Source organism: Ursus arctos, unplaced genomic scaffold, assembly GCF_023065955.2.
Source record: "Ursus arctos isolate Adak ecotype North America unplaced genomic scaffold, UrsArc2.0 scaffold_4, whole genome shotgun sequence".
NCBI lineage: Eukaryota > Metazoa > Chordata > Mammalia > Carnivora > Ursidae > Ursus > Ursus arctos.
The window spans coordinates 29,911,305-29,936,890 of NW_026623056.1; the positions used below are offsets into that span (position 1 = coordinate 29,911,305).

At 39.5% G+C, this 25,586-nt stretch overlaps 1 protein-coding gene across 1 annotated transcript in view; it reads left to right on the forward strand.

Moving 5' to 3' along the window:
• Nucleotides 1-25,586, forward strand: part of HACD2 (3-hydroxyacyl-CoA dehydratase 2) — a 110,488-nt gene that overhangs the window by 22,348 nt on the left and 62,554 nt on the right. The window contains exon 3 of the mRNA XM_026495034.3: nt 5,294-5,312. Within this exon, the coding sequence (XP_026350819.1) occupies nt 5,294-5,312 (19 nt within the window). The remainder of the gene's footprint in view (nt 1-5,293; nt 5,313-25,586) is intronic.

Genomic DNA, 25,586 nt, shown 5'->3' on the forward strand with positions numbered 1-25,586 from the left:
AAGTTTTTTTCCTTTCAGCACTTTGTATATGTCGTGCCACTTTCTTCTGGCATGTAAAATTTCTACTGAAAAATCTGCTTATATAGCCTTCTAGAGTTTCCCTTGTACATAACAAGTTGTTTTTCTCTTGTTGCTTTTAGGATTCTCTCTTAATCCTTAACGCTTACCATTTTAATTATAATGTATCATGGTATGGATCTATTTGGGTTCATCTTATTTGAAACTCTGGGCTTCCTGGACCTGGATGTTCAATTCCTTCCCCAGATTAGGGAAGTTTTCAGCCATTACTTCTTCAAATAATTTTTCTTGCCCTTTCTCTCTCTCTTCTCCTTTTGAGAGCCCTACAATGTGAATGTTATCCCACTTGATGTTGTTTTAAGGTTCCCTTAAGGTATCTTCACTTTTCTTAATTTTTTCCTTTTTTTTTAAACCACATTTGTAAAGGTGCTGTGTAAACTGAGAAAAGTGTTAATTATTACAAGATATTTTAGAAGTAGCCAGATAAAGTGCCAGAACATAGAGACATATCTGCTAATTTTTTTTTTTCTTAAATTCACATTCTCAGAACCGTTTCTAAAATTAGAATTCTAATTAGTTTCTTATCTTCTCCTTTTTCAAAAGACTGTTTGTTTTCAGGTTATATCCTTCTTAATTTTTTGCTCCTTAAAAAGTGATGTGGGGGCGCCTGGGTGGCTTAGTCAGTTAAGCATATGACTCTTGATTTCGGCTCAGGTCATGATCTCAGGGGCATGGGATCGAGCCCTGTGTTGGGCTCCACGCTCAGCAGGGAGTCTGTTTGGAATTCTCTCTCTCCCTCTCCATCTGCCCCTCCCTCCCTTACCTTCCCTCTCTCCCTCTCAAATAAATACATTTTTTAAAAAAATGATTATGGTAGTATCTTGTATTTAGTTAAAAATGGGCACTTGACAAAATAAACAAGTATATCAACTCCCTCACCTTTTAAAATTGTGGATATTTTCTTAGCACTTGAGATTAAGTTGTCTGGGAACCAATGCACTGTAATTCCCTGATTCAGATTGAAGTTTGGGGAGTTTTTTTCCCCTTCTACTCCCATTACGAAGTCCCACCAATTCTTTATCTGAGTGATTATCAGCTACATTCTTTCTTTCCTATGTTCCCATTTCTCATACTGGGCAGGCTGTTACCACACTACACTTAAATTACTGCTGGACCTCCTTTGCTATTCTTCTGCCCTTGATTCCTTTGTGCCCCAAACCTTCCACAGCTTCATAACATTCATCAGTTACATCACCTTTTTATCTTTTCATTTTTACTATTGAAGTATAGTTGATACACAGTATCCTATTAATTTCGGGTACATAGTTATTCAACAATTGTATATATTATGCAGTGCTCACCTCAGTGAGTCTGTTACCATCTGTCAGCATACAACTTTCTTTCTTTCTTTCTTTCTTTCTTTCTTTCTTTCTTTCCTTCTTTCTTTCTTTCTTTCTTTTTTTCTTTCTTTCTTCTTTTTGCCAACTAGGGAGATGCCTTTGGGCTTCAGTTTTTTCCTTTCTTATTTTTTTTTTTAATATATAAAGTAGCTTTATTCAGCTATTATTAACATATAGTTTTATGTTAATTTCAAGTGGGCAATATAATGCTTCAGCAATTCTATTCATTCAGTCAGTGCTCATCATAATTGTACTCTTAATCCCCTTCACCTATTATACCCATTCCCCCCCACCCCGGCAGCCTTCCTGTTCTGTATAGTTAAGAGTCTTTTTTTTGTTTTTGTCTCTTTTTTTTTCTTTGTTTTGTTTTATTTCTTAAATTCCACATACAAGTAAAATCATATGGTATTTGTCTTTCTCTGACTGACTTATTTCGCTCAGCATAATACTCTCTGGATCCATCAATGTTGTTGCAAATGCAAGATGTCATTCTTTTTTATGGCTGGGTAATATTCCACTGTGTATATATAACATATCTTCTGTATCCATTCGTCAGTCGATGGACACTTAGGTTGCTTCCATATCTTGGCCATTGTAAGTAGTACTGCAATAAACACATGGTATATATATGTTCTCCAATTAGTGTTTTCATATTCTTTGGGTAAATACCAGCAGTATGGTAGTTCTATTTTTAACTTTTTGAGGAACCTCCATACTGTGTTCCACAGTTGCTGCACCAGCTTGCATTCACAGCAACAGTGTACAAGGGTTCTTTTTTCTTGACATCCTTGCCTATACTTGTATTTTTTGTCTTTTTGATTCTAGCCATTCTGACAAGTGTGAGGTGATATCTCACAGGTTTTGATTTGTATTTCCCTGATGATTAGTGACGTTGAACATCTTTTCATGTGTCTTTTGGCCATCTGTATGTCTTTTCTGGAAAAAAATGTCTGTTCTTGTCCTCTGCCCATTTTTTTAATTGGATTATTTGGTTATTTGATGTTAAGACGTATAAGGTCTTTATATATTTTGTGTATTAACCCCTTATTGGATACATCATTTGCAAATATCTTCTCTTATTTAGTGTGTTGTCTTTTTGTTTTGTTGATGGTTTCCTTTGCTGGGCAAAAGTTTTTTATTTTAGTGTATTCTCAATAGTTTTAATTTTGCTTTTGCTTCCCTTGCCAAAGAAGACACATCTAGAAAAATGTTTCTACCACAGATGTCAAAAAGATTACTGCCTATGTTTTCTTCTAGTTTTATGGCTTCAGGTCTCACATTTAGGTCTTTAACCCATTTTGAGTTTATTTTTGTGTCTGGTGTAAGAACGTGGTCCTGTCTCATTGTTTGTATGTAGCTGTCCAGTTTTCCCAGCACCAGTTTTGAAGAGACTTTTCCCCATTGTGTCTTCTTGCCTGCTTTGTCATTGATTATGCCATACAACATTATTACAGTGTCATTGACTATTTTCTCTATGCTGTGCTTCTTTTTGTTTTTTTAAGATTTTTTATTTATTTATTTGACAGGGACAGCCAGCAGAGAGGGAACACAAGCAGGGGGAGTGGGAGGGGAAGAAGCAGGCTCATAGCGGAGGAGCCCGATGTGGGACTTGATCCCGGAACGCCGGGATCACACCCTGAGCCAAAGGCAGACGCTTAACGACTGCGCCACCCAGGCGCCCCTATGCTATACTTCTTATCTCCATGACTTCATTCATTTTATAACTGGAAGTTTGAACCTCTTTATCCCTTTATCTGTTTCACTCATCTTAATTTTTTATTTTCATTTTGCTGTTCTGTCTGGGCAAATTCCATTGCTTTGTCTTCCAGCTTCCTGATGCATTCTTCTACTTCATCCAGTCTGCTATTTTTTCAAACTTCTGTTCTTTACTTTCTTATATTTTCTGTATCTTTGTTTAAGTTCTCATTGTGTTCAACCAGATTTCTACTGAGATCACTGAGCATCTGTATGATAATTTCTTTGAACTTTTTATCAGGTTGATTGCTTCTCTGTGTTTCATTTAGTTCTTTTTCTGAGATTTTGTCATGTTCTTTTCTTTGGAACTTATTACTCTGTCTCGTCATTTTGCCTAACTCTTTGTGTTTGTTTCTATGTATGTTTCTATGTATGTTTCTCCCAGTCTTGAATGAGTGGCCTTACATAGGACATGGTACTATTTGGCCCAGAAATACAATCTCCCAATCACCGGAACCAGGCGCTCAAGGGGTGTCACCTTCGTGGGCTGTGTGTGCCCTCCTGTTGTGGCAGGGCCTGAGGCTGTGGTTGGTTGGCTGCGCTAACCCTTGGTAGGGCTACAGGTGTCCACAACTGCTGCAGGGTGTCTGTGGGCAGGGCACTCTGCTGGGTGTTCCCATTGTTACTAGAAAGTTAAAGGAATTCCAGGATGGTGCTGGCCAGCACCCACATTAGTAAGGTAGACTTGAATCACAAAAATTGCTCCCACCAGTGTCAGTTTCCAGAGAGAGCCCCTGCTGTTTCCTGCCTCTTCGGGCAGACACTTTTAAGGTTAACAAATGATTCTCCTTTACCTGTGGTCTATGTACTATTCAAGTTGGTGTTTTGCACTGGTTTCTGGGTTGAGTGAGTGTGTGTGGGCCCTTTAAGAGCAGGTTTTCTGTTCCCTGCAGCTTTATAGTCTTCCTAAAGGTGATCCCTATTGATTTTCAGAGCCTAGTGTTTTGGGGGCTTATCATCGTCTCTCTTGTGCAGGATCTAAGGATTTGGGTACCAGATACAGAACTCAGGTACCTTTGATCCTCTGGAAAAAGTCCGTACTTTTGATGTCCCTCCCAATTGTGACACACCATAGCTGGCGTTTATTGCCTAGCAAATCTGTGTTACTGCTGCTATCCTTTTACTCTTTGTTGTGAAGGCTCTGTTCATTGAATTTTCAGGTCCCTTTCAGAAAGAATTATTCCACAGTTGGTTATAGATTTGTTGTGTCCACAGAGGAGGTGAGTTCAGGATCTTGCTACACCACCATCTTGAACCCGGCTCCTTAGATTACATGTTTACCACAACCACCACCAGCGTTAAAGCAATGCCATATTCAGGATGAATGAATAACCTAATTGGCCACTTGGATGGCCACTGAGATGGAAAGTAGATAACAGTCTCACCCAAAGCACTGGAAATAAAAACAGGGAAGACCCATACCAGAAGTATTGGCAGGACTTGGAAACCAGTAGGACTTGTCGGGGAGGGGAAGGAAAAAGCAGTTGGACTTGGGAGATTGATGATCAAGAGGCATAGCAGGTATGAAGGAAGGAAAGGGGGGTTTCTTGAGGAGGCTGCCGTGTTTGAGCTGCTGCTGGTACGCCTAGATGGAGATGTCCAAAGGCAGTTTGCAGTGTGGGCCTGGGGATGACGAGATCTAGGGTCACAGATTGGACTGGGAACATGCCTGTAATGAGGTCACCAAATGAGACAAGATGGAGTCTCACTGTGGAGCTTTGTAGGTTGAATGAATGTCTGCATTGAAGGGCCTGCCGGGTAAGAAGAGCCAACAAAGGCTCTTCTGACCCTGTGTTCTGTAGTCTGTGACAGTTCTGTTCTGTAGAATATGCGACATGGGAGATGGACACCTACTGCTCTTTCAGTATATGTATTATGAACGAAATCCTTGATAACTGGTACACTACTGGGTAAGATTTATTCCTTAGGAAATCTCCCACAGATACGGAAAGTAAAAGGGAAGAAACAAACAAAAATAAATAAGAATGTACATTTTGTTAAATAGCCAAGTTTAAAAATGGAATGTGTGTTTTTCAAGTCTAATACTGAAAAGTTAGTCTGTAGGAACTATATATTATTATTGATCTTTACTAATTCTTTTTTCCCCCTTTTTTCTCTAGATTTTACATTGTGCAGTAGGTAAGTATGGACTTTCCCCCCTACTAAGTACAGTGGGTTCTGCTATTTTTAAAAGTCAGAAATAATAGGTCAATTTGATTATGACTAAATAGTGAAAAAACAAAGCTATTTAATCATTGTATATAAAATTGCTTACATTGGCATGGCTTTTGGTTTCTTAAATGACAGGTACTACTTAGATGTTATCACTGAACAATTTATTAAATGTCACAACTGTTTCACTCTGTCAATTTAAAGAGGCCCCTCTCACCCTGTTATAAGGGTGACAGAAGCACTAGCATATTTATTAAAATGTGACTTGGGGGCCTTGGTTCTGGGCTATGGTTCTGGGCTATGTAGAAAGCCCTCCCTGTGATCACTTAAATATTAGATGCTTTTTACTTATGTTTAAAATGGAGTAGTTGGGGCACCTGGGTGGCTCAGTCATTAAGCGTCTGCCTTCAGCTCAGGGCGTGGTCCTGGCGTTCTGGGATCGAGCCCCACATCAGGCTCCTCCGCTGGGAGCCTGCTTCTTCCTCTCCCACTCCCCCTGCTTGTGTTCCCTCTCTCGCTGGCTGTCTCTCTCTCTGTCAAATGAATAAATAAAATCTTTTTAAAAAAATTTTAAAAATAAAAAAATAAATAAAATGGAGTAGTACATATATTGCCCATCTCCCAGATGACTACTGAATGAAAGTAAGAAGGATTGGAGAAATCTAAGTATAAAGAGTTATATAAATGTAAGGGATTTCTACTAAAAGCAGATACAGTGTGTTTTGGGGGGAAGGGGCGTGTCATCAACTTCTGCTTCAGAACTGAGGAATAGTTTCTTGTCTGGGGTGAGCTAGACCCTTCTAATTAAATAGAAATCAATTCTGGAAAGTTGACAGATTCTGTAAGAGTAAGCCCATGGTGGTTGCTGTGCATTTGGGCTTATCTTTGAAAGGGCGGATTTGCATTTGACCTCGGGAAGCACCAAAGGTCTGAAAACTCTAGAACCGTGCATCCAAACCATTTTGATCCTATCAACTTAATTCACAAATTAGGTGGGTACTTACTGTATTCAGGGCACTGTGCTTGGCACTGTGGAGTTCAGAGATAAGGAGACTTAGTTCAGAAGGACACACAGGTGGACATGCAGCAAGCTAGCCCGTGTAGGTCTTACAGGGTCTCTCTGATACCTGGCTCCATTAATTTTAAGGAAGACAAAGGATCTTGGTTGTAAACAGCTGCACCTCAGCTAATTTCCCACTAGGAAGAAGGTCTACAGTCAGGGGTTTCTCATGATTTACGGGATTTTGTATGCCTGTGTCTATATTTATTTTAGGGGCGGCTGGGTAGAATTCATAGCTTTCATTAGGTTCCCACAGGAGTATGTGATCCCCAGAAGGTTAAGAAGCACTGCTTTAGAACCTTTGAGCAAGAGATTTGAAAGGGTCTTGGGGTCTCATGCCACATGGTCTGCTTTCTCAGATGTTATAGGACCTGGGCTGTGTCACTTAGCCAGTAAATGGGTTTTAGCCGATGTATCATTTCACACACATTTCCTTTTTAATCCTTTATCTACAATTTTGAGATGAAAAATTTTGTCCTTTCTTAGATGGTTAAATGAATTTTAAGCATAAGCTTGCAGATTAGGGGATACATTTTGCCATAGAGAGTTCCTGAACCACTTCAGGCCTTTTCCACATGATTGAACCCTGTGCTCCATTCTCCGCATTCTCTTAACCTTCAGCTGCCTTTAAATGCATGTTTTTGAGCATGTGTGCTACATTTTAATTAATATTTCATTGTATTTTAATGCCCTGATTCCCTTTATCTTAGAATGTATTTTCATACTTCTTTGTAAAATTTCTGCCCAGAAATAAAGTTTCTGACCAGTATACGTATTCTTTCATACCAGGAATACTACTGGATGCCTGGCAGGTGGGTGCCAGACACTGGGTTGGACAGGGAGAGTAGAAAGGTGAGCAGGCACAAGCTTGAGTTCAGGAAACCCACAGTCAGGGCCCCTTCTGAGCTCCTCTGGAGGGGTGCGCTCCAGACTGGTGTTCATTTCACAGTCTGCTCTGATAGTTTGTGGACCACTGTCCTCGGGGCCTAGCATGATACCTGACACATAGTAGATACTTAAAATTCCTTTTTAATTCCTCCAGGACCTTGCTCTGTCAGTGATTCTGTCTCCTGCATCCTCATTCTTTGTCATCCACATCTTCCTTCTCACAAAATGCTCAGGGTACACCATCCTAAAAATAATTTTGGACCTAGCCTTTGACCCTACATTCCTCCTTTACCAGTACTAAATTCCTCTCTGTCCCTTTTACCAGATTTATGGTGGACTCTTTCCACTTCCTCACTCCCATTAATACCTTAGCCCAGCAGTTGGATCTCCTTGACCTAGTAAAATTGCCTGTTGGTCTAAAATCAGCAACAGTTTCTGCTAAATTCTGAGGACATGTTTGGAGCTTACTGGACTTCTCGACTACATGGGGCACCACTGATGACTCCCTCCACCAATTCCTGTTCCTTTAGTTTCCATTATACTGAGCCATTCTGGCTCTTCTTGTCCTTTGTGGTTCTTTTCTTTTTTCGGGGGCTTTTTCTTTGTCTTCTTGACTCTTCATTGTGGGTATTCCGAGGGTCTGGCCTAACTCTTTGCCCTTCTGACTGAATATGCCCTCTATGGGTGATCTCTTTCCTTCTCATGCTGTGAGATACTTGTGACACCCACTTTTTAAACTCCAAGCCACCCCTGCACTCCAGACTGCAGATCATCCTTTACCTGCGGGCTATCTGCTTCTGAATGCACACCTCCTTCTCAGTGTGAGTCAGAGTCCCAGGCTTGTTCTGCCTCCTGTGCTTTCTTTGTCAGGGGCACCACCAGCCACCAGCCCTTTAGTCCCCTAACCTAGACCTACAGCTCACTGACAGCTCCTCCTCCTCCCGGACCCCCACCTCTATAGCCAGGTGATCATCAGATTTTATCATTTCTGTTTCCTGCATACGTTTCAAATTGTCCTGTTTTTTTCATCACTATTCAGGGCCTCAGTATGCCTCATCTAGGCTCCCTTATAGGTCTCCCTGAACTTCTAGGCTTATAATATTAACAGTGATAAGAGCTACCCTTTATTGACCATTTACTGCATTCCAGTGCTTCACATTCATTACCTCATTTATCTCCCATTTTACAGTTGACAAGACTGAAGCTTAGAAAGTTTTATTTTTTTTTTAAGATTTTATTTATTTATTTGAGAGAGAGAACATGAGCATAAGCGGTGGGAGGGGCAGAGGGAGAGGGAGCAGCAGACTCCCCCATGAGCTCGATCCCAGGACCCTGAGATCATGACCTGAGTTGAAGTCAGCCGCTTAACCGACTGAGCCGCCCAGGGGCCCCTTAGAAGGTTTTGTATCTTGCCAAAGTTCACAGTTAATAAACCCTAGATAGAATCAGGAGTTGAACCTTTGGCTGTGTGACTCTAAGCCCATGCTTCACATAGCCCTTGAGGGATTTAGTTAAAGGATAATTCTGAGCTTGTTGTTTCCCTGCTTAAAACCCTTCACTGGTTTCAACTTCTTCATGATCTGGACCCTGCCTGCCTCCCCAACCTTATCTGTGCCCTGCCTCTCATTCCATGCTTCAGCCACCGAGAACTTTTTTTGAGTCTCCCCCATGTTACCGTACTACTGCCCTACTTCCTGCCTCTAGTCTGTGCCAGGTTCTGCTCTGTCTGGAATGAGCAGCCCACCCCCTTCAGCTGGCAACTCTTCACCAGTAAACTTTCCTCCCATGCATTGGCTAGATTAGATGCCACTCCTCACCTTCCTGTAATATCCTGCACCTCACTGTTGTTATACTTTCTGCCATGTGTTATGGTCTACCACTGTACCTGTGTCCCCCACCAACACCACTGAATTTTTTGAGAAGTGAGAACTATTTCTTACTGATTTCTGTATCCTGGCATCTAACAATACAGAGCGCCTAGTGAGAGCTCAGTGAACATTTGTTCATAATCTTACCAAATTCTGGTGACCTTTTCCAAAACTTGTTTCAAAATGTTTTCAGTTCTTTTAAAAACTAAGAATAAATACGCTGTTTCTAGCATTATTTTAAAGACAGTGCCTTATTTTTTTATTCATACAACTTGTTAATTTTTGGAATGCTGGTTTCTTTTCTTGTGACTTTGTGAAACTTCACTGTAAGAATTTGGTCTTTTAATACTTGTTGTGGAGCCTTGAGTTTACAGACTGTTTAGTTTACATACTGTTGATGAAAAGTCCGGACCTCTGTCAGACCTGGGTTATCAGCTGTGTGACTTCCAGGAAGTGACTCAGTTTCTGTGCACCTAGTTCCTTCATCAGCTAACGGGGGATGATCCCCACCTCGTAGGGTCGTTGTGCAAATGAAAGGGGACATGCATGAGAACTACTTAGCATAGTGCCTGAAACATGGTAATGCTGAAAACTGCCCCCAAAATGGGAGCTGTGATTAACTAAAGCAATGTAACGTTACAGAATGTTAAATGTTTCTGTCCCTAATGTAATGTTTAATATTTATACAGGTATAACTTTTCCGTATTCTTAGTTTTTTTTATTATAATTTCTGTGTAAATGATTGTTTCAGGGCCACTTATTCTTAGTGTGGGTTGGAGCTGCTTCTAGTTCATAGTTGTGACAATGCAACTGGGCAAAAATAGCTTCCAGAGATGGTAAATTAAAATTCTGTATGAGGGGCTCATTTCTGTGAGAAATCAAGGCTTCTGTCCGTGCAAAAGGTTCCCGTGCCCCAGTTACTTCAAAGTCAGTGGTTTGTTCTCCATTGATAATGTAGAGACAAGAGTTCTTTCTTGGGGTTGGGGGAGTGATTTTGAACACGTATTGGGGATGTATTTTCTTTAAGTAAGATATAGTTGACATCTAACACTGTATTTGTTTCAGGTGTACAATATAAATAATTTTGGAAGTTCTCTTTTGATTGAAAAGTGTAGAACAGGAACTCAGTCATAGCCCAGAGGGAATTATGTCTAAAGTTGAGTATTAGCACTTTGATATCATCAACAGACAGGGACAGAAGCCCTTTTACTAAGATACTCCGGATTTGTGATTTCAAATATTTGTCATATGTGCCAGCTTGCACTCCTCTCTCAAACTAATGACACCTTTTCTTTTATTTACTTATTTTTAAAAAGTGAATTTTAAGAAATTTGCAATTGTCTTAATAATAGGAGGTAGCACATGCCTTCAAACCTGACTTTATTAGGTAACAAATGGTGCCAGGGAGGAAGAGGAGCAGCTGCTGGGGAGATGAGCACGAGAAGACCACATCTCCTACCAGAAATCTTTTCCCTTCCACCAATTCGAGTGAATTAAATCTTCATCAAACTATAACACTTCTGCCCCCCACTTTGAGAGGGTCGAGCTTTTAGCAGTCATTTACAGTGTGGTATTGTGAGGGGGATCTTTCGTCACATATTATTAAAACCAGACCCAGAACCCTCCATGTTGTAGTGGGAGAGAACTCTGGAAGGAAAGCATCCTGGCGGGAAGGGAGAATTCCTCTGGATTCGCTTACCTGGAATTCCCTTTCCATCCCTGCACCTGCCCAGTCCTCAGGAGTATGGCTTTGAACAAAAACTGCTTTCTTTGGTTCCACTTAGGTGAGTTGACCTAAGATGAACTTTACCAAATAGCAAAGAAGACAGAAAGGGAATGAGTATCAAAATACAAACAGTATAAAAATACCCATATCCCCAAAGTACAAACTCTAGATCCTGACATCTACCTCCCCTTTTGTTACTGGGTGTTGATACAGTTGCCCAGTTGCGGACTCTCTTCCACCCTGTTTTTAGTGTGCTCAAACCCTGGGAACCCCCCACTCCTCTCCCCAGCCCATTTTTCTGACCCCCTCACAAAAGTGAATAAAAATGTTCCAGATTTAGATTCAGGTGTTGCTTTCTGACTGGGGGCATGTTTAGTGGTGGTAATGGCAAAGGAAAGAAGGAGCCCTTAGAGGTGGGAAAGTGGTATTAACCTTTCCCAGGAGGCTACCCTATCTCCCCTGCCTAGAAGCTTCTAAAGCTCCACCTGGAGAGTTCCTGGGGAGCAAGGGGTGGGGGTAGAGATCTGGATAGGAGCTTGCCAAAGTCAGCCTTCACATCTTTGCAGTTCTGCCTTTGTCATTTATTAAGTACAGTCCTGACAGTGTCCTGACAACCAGAGCTCTGTGTGAAGACCATATGGCCGTGATCTTTCCCACATCAGTCAAGCCCTTCCCACCAGCCTAGCTTAGTCTCCCTCTGCCTTGGCCCTTCATTCCTTCTGTAGCTTCCTGAGCAAATTTTGCCTCCTCCCTCCAGACACGAAGCGAAGAGGAAGAACAGATAGTTTTAGCACCTGCATCTTCTGTGCCTGGTACCAAAGCTAAAACACTTGTTCTCTGAATAAACTTCGTGTTTTCCCACTTCCATAATTTTGTATGTAGTCTCTTTGCCTGGAACACCCAGCTCTGTTGGTTGTTCCTCGCTCCATGTGAATGTACTGAGATGAAGGGAAGGGAGAAATAGAGCATGCTCATCAGGAGCCCAAAGCGCCTGCCCAGGGAAGGTGGGAGACTTACCCAGAGCTCATGGGCACTGCTTAGCACCTGGCCAGCACTCAGTAAGTTGTAGCAGCTCCTCCGTTGATGATTAGTGGGCAAAACTTGATCTCTGAGGGTTTCTGTGCCCCGTCGGGGTTCAGAAGGGAAAGCCATGAAGAGAGCCTGGATTGGGGAGTTTTACCTCTGCCGTCCTTGTACGAACAGCCAGGGGTTTGGTTTGAATAGAAACCTGTTACTGAGATATTTAAAGTATCTTCCCTGTATGATAATAGTGTAGCATCCACTCCTTTAGGAACCAAGTTAAGGCAAACCAGGCCTTTTGGAAACACTACTAGTTTTGTGACAAGTCAGGTGTCCTCTTTCTAGACCTTAGTTTTCACATCTGAAAACCTAGGGGTTGGACTAGATAACAGATTATCTCTAACATTCCTTGTAACTTGATGTTCTGACATTCCATGAAACTAATGTAGCTTCAGAGATGAATTTCAGTGATGTGAGTAGTGATAGAAGAAGAGGATAGGCTCGATCTTTCAGTGTACCTATGTGTTGGTATTAGGAAACTATTTCAGCAGTGTACTGTTTCAAGTACTGTAGTTTCAGGAAATCTTTCCACTCAATGCAGTGTGAAAGCCTCATCTCAAAGCAGAATTGAAATAGATAAGCACATGCACTTTTTCTATAGTATGCAGTTACCCATACTGATCACTAGATGGCACTCTTGTATTAGTAAGGAGATTTTTCTCTTGGAAGTTACAGAGCTGGAGGACTTCTAATAAAATACAGAACTTCTGGAGGACTTCTAATAAAAATAGATCGTAATGAGTTAATAGCTAAAACTGAAGAATGATCAAGTTTACCAGGAAAAAGGAGAAATGGATGTTTTTCTGTCGAGTCTGATGACTTGATCACTAATATCGGAGATAACGAAAAACTGGAACTTTCTGCGTTACCCTGAAGGAAATTATCTTATAAATACTTCTTTTTTTAAGGCACCAAAGTGTCTTTAAAACTAAGAATAAGCTCAATTTACTTCATTAAAAGCCAGCCCCCCCCAAAAAAAAAAATTCTTAGAAGTTCTCTGGTGAGGTGGTTTGTGACAACCTGTAGCCAATTTACCTTTCATTTGTGTTCTTAACTTCAAAAGCAAGGTTAGTTCAAGGAAGCTGGAAACACATTATAGTGGCTGAGTTGAGTAAATTCCATTGAGCCAAAAGGGGAAAGTTTGAGTTCTCTTTAGCAAAAGAATTATTTGATTTATGGCTCTGTGGCAGGAGTTGAATGGTTAAATAAATAATAAAGGGAGCAAGAATGCTTAGGAATATTTGTATGATAGTGGTATGTCTTGTTTTATAGTTCTGTACAGCTTTCCTGGGAGAGGATTGTTTTCTCTCCATTCATAGCGAACATCTTTCCAATAATTTCTTTCTGTCAATAAGAGTTTCTATCTCACTCTGTTCTTTTAATTCATAATCTGCATTTAAGATTTATCCATGTCTTTGTACAGCTTGATAGCACATTCCTTTTGATTTCTGAGTAGTATTCCACTGTGTGGATGTTCAGGTTTGTTTATCCGTTCATTTATTGAAGGACATCTTGGTTGCTTCCGATTTGGGATGATTATGAATAAAGATACTGTAAATATTCATGTGTTGGTTTCATATGGACAAGAAATTTTGCATTTTCAAATCAGTAGAGTATATACGTGGTAGCACAGTTGTTGGATCGTGTCGTGGGACTGTGTTTAGCTTTGTAGGAGTCTGCCAAGTTGTCTTCCAGAGTGGCAGTACCACTTTGCATTCCCATCAGTAATGAAAGTGCCCATTGCTCTGCATCCTTGCCAGCAATTAGTATTGTGGATTTTAGCTATTCCAATATGTGTGTAGTAGTATCTTTTGTTTTAATACTCATTTCTTGACTGACAGATGATGTTGCATATCTTTTCATATTCCTAACTGACTGAGCCACCCAAGCGTCCCCTATCTTTTCATATTCTTATTTGCCATCTATGTATCTTTGGTGAGGTATCTGTTCAGATCTTTTGCCCATTTTATAATTGGGTCATTTGTTTTCTTGTCGAGTTTTAAGAATTCTTAGTATAGGGATGTCTGCCTTTGGCTCAGGTCGTGATCCCCTGGTCCTGGGATCGAGCCCCCTGCTCAGCAGGGAGTCTGCTTCTCCCTCTCCCTCTGCCTGCTGCTCCACTTGCTTGTGCTCTCTCTCTCTCTCTGTCTCTGTCAAGTGAGTAAATCAGATCTTCCCAAAAAAGAATTCTTATTATATTTTGGATACATATATAGGTATATCTTCAACAAACATTTTCTTCCAGTCTGTGACTTGTCTTTTCATTCTCTTAATAGTGTCTTTCACAAAGCACAAGTTTTTAATTTTAATGAAGTCTAGCTTAACTACTTTTTTGCTTTCATAGATCTTGCTTTTGGTGTTATATCTAAAAAGTCATCACCAAACCCAAGGTCATGTAGGTTTTCTCCTGTTTTCTTTGAGATGTTTTATGGTTTTGCATTTTACAGGTAGGTCTATGATCTGTTTTGGGTTAATTTTTGTAAAAGACATCCAGTCTATGTTGAGGTCTTTTGTTGTTGCTGTTTGTTGGTTTTTGCATATGGGTGTCCGGTTGTTTTAGTACTACTTACTGGAAAGATTATCCTTGCTCCATTGAATTATCTTTGTGCTCTTGTCAAATATTAGTTGATTGTGTTTGTGTTGGTCTATTTCTGGGCTCTCTAATGTATTCTGTTGATCTGCGTCTTACTATTTTGCCCATTGCGCACTGTCTTGATTATAGTAAGTCTTGAAATTCAGTAGTATAATTCCTCCAACTTTGTTCTTTCTTCAGTATTGTATGGGTCTTTTACCTTTCCATATAAACTTTAGCATCCGTTTGTTAATGTCTACAAAATAGCTTCCTGAGAATTTGAATGAGATTGTGTTGAATCTGTAGATCAAGTTGGGAAGAACTGACAATCTTAACAATATTGAGTCTTTCAGTTCACAAATAGGGAATAGCTCTTCATTTATTTAGCTCTTTGATTTCTTTCATCATTGTTTCACAGCTTTCTGCATACAAATTGTTTTGTTAGATTTATACCTAAGTATTTGCCTTTTTTTGATGTTATTATAAATAGCCTTTTTAAATTCAAATTCCAGTTGTTCAGTGCTAGTATACAGGAAAGCAGTTGACTTTTATATATTGACCTTGTACCCTGCAACCTTGCTATACTTGATTATTAGTTCCAGGAGCGATTTTATAGATTCTTTGGGACTTTCTGCATTGACAGCCATGTCATCTGTGAATGAAAACAGTTTTATTTCTTCATTTCCGGTCTGTATACTTTTCAGGTTTTTTTTTTTTTCTCTTAACTGCAATAGCTAGGACTTCCAGTTTGACACTCATAATGTTCTTTACTCAATAAAATAAAGATATTGCCAGATCAGTTTTTCTCCACAGCCAGTTTTGAAGAAATACACTCTTCCTACTTCATACTTACTATCAAGGTGTAAAATTCAATGTTAATACATAAGGTCCCTTGGGTTTTCTGGAGTGTTTTTTTGTTTTTTTTTTTAGATCTTCTGTATCCTTTTTCTTTGTCTGCATGATCTGTTTTGCTCTGATACTGAGAATATTAAAGCCTGTAATTATTAATGTGTTTCTGATTTTCCTTCTTTCTCCTATAGCTTCTGCTTTAGCAAAGGTAGTTGCTGTGCTGTTCAGTGTATAGGTATTTGTAGCTGTTACATCTTCATTGCGAATTGTGACTTTTAGCACTAAAAAATGTCTTGTTTGCGGCCTTTCTGAATCACTTTTGTATTAATCATAGAGGTGAGTCTTGTTTTGTGAGCTGGTCTGAAAATCTCTTTCCTTTAATAAGTGACTTAAGCCCATTTATAATTATTGATATGACAGATGTTTGGACTTACTCTGTCACGTATGTTCTAATTGCCGCATATACTATGTAATACTTGCTGTGTTTACCTACATGATGTGTTTGGTTTGGTTCTTTGGTTTTGGTATTTAGAAGGTTTTGTTCTAGTGGTTACCTTTGCATTTATACAGCTTTTTAAAAGATTTATTTATTTGAGAGAGAGAGTGCGAGCGGAAAGCGGGACAGAGGGAGAGAGGGAATCTTAAGCAGGCTCCATGCTCAGCACAGCGCCTGATGTGGTGCTCGATCCCACCACCCTCAGATCATGACCTGAGCCGAAATCAAGAGTTGGCTGTTTAACCGACTGAGCCACACAGGTGCCCCTGTATTTATACCTTTTTTAAAGGCCCTTAGTTCTCTGTTTTCTTATTTAAACTTCTGTGACCTAGTTTCTCAGTTTCTAAAGCTATCTTTTTCGCCCCCCACCTGTGGCCTATGTGGCAGTCAGTGAGCTTATTCTTTCCACTTTCCCACTCCCTTCTCCTCCCAGTTTTTAAATTTACATTATTTTTACTTTGTCTAAACATGTAACATCTATATGTTTTTCTTCTGCCTTGTCTTCACCTTTGTCTTGGACTTAAGTCTACACTTAAATATATTAAATATTCATGTCCTTTTGCTAAAGTTTCCTGTCACCTTTTAGCTGGAGGAAACTCACCTCTAGCAGTGTCAGGGACTGTGAGGGCTGTCTCAGTTATTACCCCACTTGTAAGCCAGGAGGTTCATGTGTGACCGACGGGTGCTAACAGCGTGCAGTGGAGGAACATAGAACTTGGGAATCTACTGGTTTTATAGTGAGTGGAAGCAACTTGCTCTTTGTTTTTGAGTAGATGCTTCCTTACTCCTCAGAGTTACTCTATGCAGACACAAAGAACAACAACCTGGGCAGAAAGCGGTCAGTACCTTGCCTTTCTGGCATACCCAACAGGAATGTGCAGGGGTGCTCAGGGCCCGTGTCAGATTGCCTTTCCCAAAAAGTAGCTTCTCAGGAAGGAAGAAGCTTCTCATGGGCATAGTATTCCTCTAGTTCGTACATGCCTAAGACTTCTTCTGTAACCTTAATATTTGAAAGACTGATTTAGATGTAAAATCATCAGTTCACCGTTTTCTTCCCTTGGATTTCTTAGAAACGCTGCTCTGTTATTGCCTTGCTTATATGTTTCTCTTGGGAAGTCTGGTGCCAACCTAATTATTTTGCTCTTTTAAGATATTTGGTCTTGGGGCGCCTGGGTGGCACAGTCTTAAGCGTCTGCCTTCGGCTCAGGGCGTGATCCCAGCGTTCTGGGATCGAGCCCCACATCAGGCTTCTCCGCTGGGAGCCTGCTTCTTCCTCTCCCACTCCCCCTGCTTGTGTTCCCTCTCTCGCTGGCTGTCTCTGTCAAATAAATAAATAAAATCTTAAAAAAAAAAATATTTGGTCTTTTTTCCTGAAAGCCCTAAGGATTTTTCCCCCCACTTTTATTGAAGTATAACTGACAAATAAAAATTGTATATGTTATGGTATACAGGGAGAGGTTTTAATATATTTATACATTGTTAAATGATTACTACAATTAAGCTCATTAACATCATTTCACAATTTTTTGGTAGTGAGAACATTTAAGATCTACTGAGATCTACTTAGAAATTTTCAGTTATACAATATAGTGTTATTAACTATAGGCACCATGCTGTACGTTAGTTCTCCAGAACTTATTCATCCTGCATATCTGACACTTTGTACCTTTTCACCAACATCTCCTTATTTCCCCATCTCCCCAGCTCTTGGCAACTACCATTCTATTATCTGCTTGTATGAGTTCAACTTTTTTAGATTCCACTTACAAGTGAGGTCATGCAGTATTTTTGTTTCTTGCCTGGCTTATTTCACTTAGCATAATGATCTCCACATTCATCCATGTTGTCTCAGATGACAGGATTCCTTCTTCTTTAAGGCTGAATAATATTCCATACATATATTCTGTGTGTGTGTGTATGTATGGAATGTTATTTTCTTTATCCATTCATCCATCAATAGATACTTAGGTTGATTCACTGTCTTGGCTCTTGTGAACAATGTTACAGTAAATATGGGAGTGCAGACATCTCTTCAAGATACTAATTTCATTTCTTTTGGATATGTATCCAGAATTGGGATTGCTGGATTATATGGCATTTCTATTTAAAAATTTTAAAGAACCTCCATATTGTTTTCATGAATGCTGTACTAACTTACATTTCTGCCAACAGTGTACAAGGGTTCCCCTTCTTTATAGTCTCTCCAACACTTATCTTTGGCTTTTTAAGAATATTTACTTTTGGAGCACCTGGTGGCTCAGTCCGATTAAGTGTCTTAATTTTGGCTTGGGTTATGATCTCAGGGTTGTGAGATTGAGCTCCGTGTTGGGCTCCATGCTGGCTATGGAGCCTGCTTAAGATTCTGTCTCTCCCTTTCCCTTTGCCCTTCCCCTCTTACCCCTCTCTTTAAAAAAAAAAATAAATTAATTAAATAAAATAAAATTAATAAATAAACATCCTAAAAAAAGGGATAATTATTTTGGATACATATTTGAAGGGGTACATGCACCCTGATATTTATAGCAGTATTGTCAACAATAGCCAAACTATGGAGAGAGCCCAAATGTCCATAGACTATTGACTGGATAAAGAAGATGTGGTGTGTGTACACACACACACACACATACACACAAGAATATTAGCCGTCAAAAAGAAAAATCTTGCCATTTGCAATAATGTGAACAGAGCTAGACTGTATTATGTTAAGTGAAATAAGTCAATCGGAGAAAGAAAAGTACCGTATGATTTCATTCATATGTGGAATTTAAGAAACAAAGCAGATGAACACATGGGAAGGGGGGGAAGAAAAAGGAGAGAAGGAAACAAACCATAAGAGACTCTTAAGGATAGAGAACAGAGGGTGGATAGGAGGGGGGTGGTGAAAGAGGGCACTTGTTGTATTGAGCAGTGGGCATTGTATGTAAGTGATGAATCACTGAATTCTGCACCTAAAACCAATATTGCACTGTATGTTAACTAATTAAAATTAAAAAAAAAAAAAAAAGTTGGGTTACCGGGGTGGTGAAGTCAGTTTAGCATCTGACTCTTGATCTCAGGGTCATGAATTCAAGCCCCGTGTCGTGTTGGGCCCCATGCTAGAGTCTACTTAAAAGAAAAAAGAAATATTTTAATAGGTGTGGGGTGGTATCTCATTGTGGTTTTGATTTGTATTTCCCTGGTGATTAATGGTGTTGGCCATTTCTTTATATACCTGGTGGCCATTTGTATGTGTTCTTTTAAGAAATGTCTCTTCAGGTCCTTTGCCCGTTTTCTAATTGGGTGTTTGTTTTCTTGGTATTGAATTGTTTGAGTTCTTCTATATTTTGGATATTAATCCCTTATCAGATGTATGGTTTACAGTTATCTTGTCTCATTCCATAGGTTGTCTCTTCATTCTGTTGCTCGTTTCCTCTGCTGTGCAAAAGCTTTTTAGTTCTCTGTAATCCCATTTGTCGATATTTTGTCACCTGTACCTTTAGGATTATATCCAAAAAATAATTGCCCATATCTATGTCAGGGAGCTTTTTCCTTATGTTTTCTTCTAATAGTTTTATAGTTTCAGAGCTTACATTTAAGTCTTTAATTCATTATGAGTTGATTTTTATATATAGTGTGAGATAGGGGTCCAGTTTCATTCTTCTGCATGTGGATATCCAGCTTTCTCAACATCATTATTGAATCCTTTCCCCATTGTGTGTTCTTGGCACTCTTGACCATATGTGTACGGCTTTATTTCTGGGCTCACTATTCTGTTATTTTGATCTATATGGCTGTTTATATGACCATACCATCCTGGGTTTTTGTTTTTGTTTGTATTTTCATACCATGATGTTTTGTTTATTGTAGCTTTGAAGTATATTTTGAAATCAAATAGCTTTGACTATTTGGGGTCTTTTTAGGTTCTATGAGAATTTTAGGATTTGTTTTTTCTATTTCTGTAAAAAAAAAAAAATGCCATTGGAATTTTGATGGGAATTGCATTGAACCTGTAGATTGTTTTGGGTATTATGGACATTTTGACAGTATTCTTCCAATCCACAAACACAGGGTATCTTTCCATTTATTTGTGTCTTTAATTTCTTTCATCAGTGTTTTATAATTTTCAGTGTATAGATCTTTCACCCCCTTGGTTAAAATTGTTATGAAGTATTTTTTATGCTATTATAAATGGGATTTTTAAAAAATTTCTTTTTCAGATAGTTTGTTGGTAGTATATATAAACACAAAAGATTTTTGTATGTTGAATTTATATCTTACATCCTTACTGAATTCATTTATTGGTTTTAACAGGTTTTTGATACAGTCCCTAAAGTTTTCTTTTATATATAAGACCATGTCATTTGCAAACATAGACCATTTTACTTCTTCCCTTCTGACTTGGATGCCTTTTGTTTCTTTTTCTTTCCTAACTGCTCTGGCTAGGACTCCCAGTACTCTACTGAATAGAAGTGGTAAGAGTGGGCATCTTTGTCTTCTTCCTGATAATAGAGGAAAAGCTTTCAGCTTTCCACCATTGAGTGTGATGTGAACTGTGGGCTTGTCATATATTGCCTCTATTATGTTGAGATACATTTCTTCTATACTTAATTTGTTGAGAGTTTTTAATCATGAAAAGGTTTTGAATTTTGTCAAATGCTTTTTCTGCATCTATTGAGATGATCGTATGATTTTTATGCTTCATTTTGTTAATGTGGTGTATCATTTATTGATATACATATGTTGAACCATTCTTTCATCCTAGAGGTAAAACCCACTTGGTCATAGTGTATGATTTTTGCTGTTCAATTTGGTTTGCTAGTATTTTGTTGAGGATTTATACATCTGTGTTCATGAGGGATGTTGGCCTGTAATTTTCTTCTATTGCAGTTTCCTTGCTTGGCTTTGGTATCAGGATAATGCTGGCCTCATAAAGTGAGTTTGGAAGTGTTGCCTCCTGTTTAATTTTTTGGACAAATTTGAGAAGTATTGGTGTGCTTTAAATGTTTGGTAGAATTACCAGCCAAGCCATCAAGTCCAGGGCTTTTCTTTTTTGGGAAGTTCTTGATTACTGATTCATTCTCTTTGCTTATTATTGGTCTGTTGAGATCTATTTCTTCACAATTCAATCTCGGTGAGTAGTGTACTAGGAATTTATCCATTACTTCTAGGTTATCAAATTTGCTGGCACATAAATGTTCATAGTTTCTTATGATCCTTTGTGTTTCTCTTGTATCAACTGTACTGTCTCTTTTCTCATATATAATGTTATTTGAGGTTTCCTTTTTTTTCCCCTTAGTCTATCTAAAGGCTTGTCAGTTTTATCTTTCCAGAAAACCAACTCTTCATTTCATTGATCTTTTCTGTTATCTTTCTAGTCTCTATTTCATTTATTTCTACTCTGATCTTTATTATTTTCTTCCTACTGCTTACTTTGGGCTTAGTTTGTTCTTTTTCTAGTTCCATGAGGTATAAAGTTAGGTTGTTGATTTGAGATCTTTTGTAATGTAACCGTTATTGCTATAAACTTCTCTCTTAGAACGCTTTTCTGCATCCCATAAGTTTTGATATGTTGTGTTTCCATTGTCATTTGTCGGAAGATATTTTTTGATTTCCATTTTGGTTTCTAATTTTCCAGTTTTACTCTAGTAAAAGTTACTAGCTTCTAGTTTCATAACATTGTGGTCAGAAAAGATACTTATGGGGCGCCTGGGTGGCACAGCGGTTAAGCGTCTGCCTTTGGCTCAGGGCGTGATCCCGGTGTTATGGGATCGAGCCCCACATCAGGCTCCTCCGCTATGAGCCTGCTTCTTCCTCTCCCACTCCCCCTGCTTGTGTTCCCTCTCTCACTGGCTGTCTCTATCTCTGTCAAATAAATAAATAAAATCTTTAAAAAAAAAAAAAAAGAAAAGATATTTAATATGATTTTAGTCTTCTTAAAATTTTAAGACTTGTTTTGTGATCTAACTTATGATCTAATCTGGAGAATGTTCTGTGTGCACTTTGCAAAGAATGTGTATTCTGCTGTTGTTGGATAGAATGTTCCGTATATGTATATGAGGTCCATTTGGTTTGTAGTGTTATTAATGTCCTCTCTTCCCTTATTGAAACCTGTCACAATGATCTATCCATTGGTGAAAGTGAGGTATTGAAGTCTCTATTATTATTGTATTACTATCTATTTCTCTTTTCAGTTCTGTTAATACTTGCTTTATATATTTAGACACTCCAATGTTGGGTGTGCATATATTTGCAGTTGTTATATCTTCTTGATGAATTTACTCCTTTATCATTATATGGTGATCTTTGTCTCTTGTGACAGTTTTTTACTTAAAGTCTATTTGTTTGATACATATTAGCCACCTCTGCTCCCTTGGTTTCCATTTGCATGGAATATCTACCTTCACTTTCAGCCTGTGTGTCCTTAAAACTAAAGCGAGTCTCTTGTAGGCAGCAAATAGTTGAATCTCTTTTTTTTTTTTTCTATCCATTCAGTCACTCTGTCTTTTCATTGTAGATTTTAATCCATTTATGTTTATAAATTATAATGATTATTTTGAGTTGTCAGGCAGTTCATAGTTCTCCATTTCTTTAGGGTCAATTATTGGTACTTTATTTTGTTATTTTGGTGGTGTCATGTTTTCTGATTATCCATGACTCTTGTGGCTTTGTATTGATGTCTGTGCATTTGAAGAAGTAGTCATTTTTTCCAGTGTTTATAGACTGGCTTTGACAGGGAAAGCCCTGTACCAGTCCACCTGGCCAGGATTTTGGGCAGGCTGTCTAATTGGGATCTGCACAGGAGCTTGCTGCTGGAGTCAGGCAGGCTGGCCAGGTGCCTGTGTTAGTGGGTGGGTGGGCCTGCTGCCTGGGCACACTAGGATGGGTCTGAATCTAGGTCTACAGGGTGGGCTTGGTGCCTGGGACTGCAGTGTCAGGCCCAGATCCTGGGTCCACAGGGGCCAGCCTGGAAAATGGGGCTACAGTGGCCTGTCTGGCACTGGGTTGGGCCTGAAGTCTGGGTGCAGGGTCATGGGCCTGGTCCAGTGCTGGGTTCTACAGTTGGGGCCACAGGTGCAGGTCTGGTGCTGTGATAAAGTTGGGTGTTTACACTTCACTCTCCTTACCCCACAACAAAGGGCATTTCTCTCCACACTGTATTGTCCAGGCTTGAGATTGGGGTGACGTAGGTAATGTGAAACTACCCTTCCTATTCTCTTCATTGAATCTTTTCTTATTTCTCTACTTCAGCCAGGTACTGTAACCTTTCACCTGGAATCCTTAGCTCTTGTGAAGGTACTTTTGTTCGCAGATTGTTGTTCAAATATTTTTCTGAGGGGATAAGTGCTGAATAATCCTATTCTTCCCCTTGCTGACATCACTGAGGGTTTTTTCATTATATTTAAAGTCTAATACATTTACTAAGATATGCCTTAGAGTTGACCATTATAGGGCAATTTCCCTAGGTAATTAGTATGCCCTTTTGATATGTAGATTCAGGCCGCCTTTTATTTCTGGAAAGCTTTATTGGATTGTAGTTTTAAATTTTAGTTCTATTCCATTTTTCTGTTTTTCTTTCTCAGGGACTCCAAATGTATGCATAAGCTACCTCAGAGGTATTGTGCGTTTGGTCCCAGACCACTGCAATAAAGCGAGTATCACAATTTAAGAGAGTTAAATGAATTTTTTGGTTTCCCAGTGCATATAAAAGTTATGTTTACACTGTACTGTAGTCGATTAAGTGTGCAACAGCATTATATCTAAAACAACAATGCACATACCTTAATTTAAAAATACTTTATTGCTGTAAATGGCTTAGTCAGTTAAGCATCTACCTTCAGCTCAGGTCATGATCCCAGGGTCCGGAAATCAAGCCCCATGGCAGGCTCCCTGCTCAGCCTGGAGGCTGCTTCTCCCTCTCCCTCTGGAGCTCCCCCCACCCCAACCACTCATGTTCTCTCACACACTCTGCACGCACCCTCTCACTCTCTCTCAAATAAATTTTAAAAATAAAAAACATATAAAAATACTTTTGCTAAAGAATGCTAGCCATCATTTGAGTGTTCAGCTAGTCATAATCTTTTTCCTGGTGGAGGGTCTTGCCTCAGTGTTGATGGCTGCTGACTGATCAGGGTGGTGGCTGCTAAAGGTTGGGTGGCTGTGGTAGTTTCTTAGAATAAGACAGCAGTGAAGTTTGCCACACTGATTGACTCTTCCCTTCACAAACAGCTCCTCTGTGACATGTGTTGCCGTTTGATAGCATTTTACCCGCAGAACTTCTTTCAGAATTGGAGTCTGTCCTCTCAAACCCCGCCACAGCTTTGTCAACTAAGTTTACGTCATACTCTAAGCCCTTTCTTGTCATTTCCACAGTCTTCACAGCATCTGCACCAGGAGTAGTTTCCACCTCAAGAAACCACTTTCTATGCTCATCCATAAGAAGCAACTCAGTCACATTTTCAGGCCCAACTTCTAATTCTAGTTCTCTTGCTGTTTCCCCCACATCTGTATTTACTTCTTCCACCGAAAACTTGGACACTCAAAGTCTTCCATGAGGGTTGGAATCAACTTCTTCAAACTCCTGTGAATGTTGATATTTTGACCTCTTCCCATGAATCATGAATGTTCTTACAACATCTAGAATGGTGAATCCTTCCAGTAGGTTTTTAATTTACTTTGCTCAAATCTATCAGACACAGATCTACCTATGGCATCAGTAGCCTTACAAAGTCTATTTCTTAAATAATAAAACTTGAAAGTCAAAATTACTCCCTGATCCATGGGCAGCAGCATGGATTTTGTGTTAGCAGGCATGAAAACATTAATCTTGTTGTACATCTCCTTCAGAGTTCTTGGATGACCAGGTACGTTGTCATTGAGCAGTTAACATTTTGAAAAGAATCTTTTTTTCTGAGAAGTAGGTCTCAGAAGAAGTGGTCTTGACACACTTAGTAAACCATGTTGTAAACAAATGTGCTGTCATCCAAGCTTTGTTGTTCCATTTACAGAACACAGGCAGAACAGATTTAGCACAATTGCTAAGGGCCGTAGGATCTTGGAATGGTAAATGAGCACTGACTTCAGCTTCAGGTCATCAGCTGCAGTAGCCCCTAACAAGAGACTTAGCCTGTCTTTTGAGGCTTTAAAGCCGGGCATTGACCTCTCTTCTAGCTGTGAAAGTCCTAAATGCCATCTTCTTCCAACAGAAGGCTGTGTTATCTACATTGAAGACCTGTTGTTTAGTGTGGCCACCGTCATGAATTATGTGAGCTGGATCTTCTGGAGAACTTGGTGCAGCTTCTCCATCAGCACCTGCTACTTCCCCTTGCCTTTTCATATTACAGAGATGGCTTCCCTTAAACCTCATGAACCCACCTCTGCTAGCTTCCAACTTTTCTTCTGCAGCTTCCTCACCTCTCTCAGCCTTCCTAGAATTGAAGAGAGTTAGGGCCCTGCTCTGGATTAGGCTTTGGCTTAAGGGAGTGTTGTGTCTGGTTTGACCTTCTATCCAGACCACTCAGACTTTCTCCATATCAGCAATAAGGCTGTTTTGCTCTTTTACTATTCATGTGTTCACTGGAGTAACATTTTTAATTTCCTTCAAGAACTCTTCCTTTGCATTCACAACTTGGCTAATTCTTTGGCACGAGGGGTCTAGCTTTTGGCTTGTCTTAGCTTTTGACATTCCTTCCTCGTAAACATTTAGAGGTCATTGTAGGATTATTA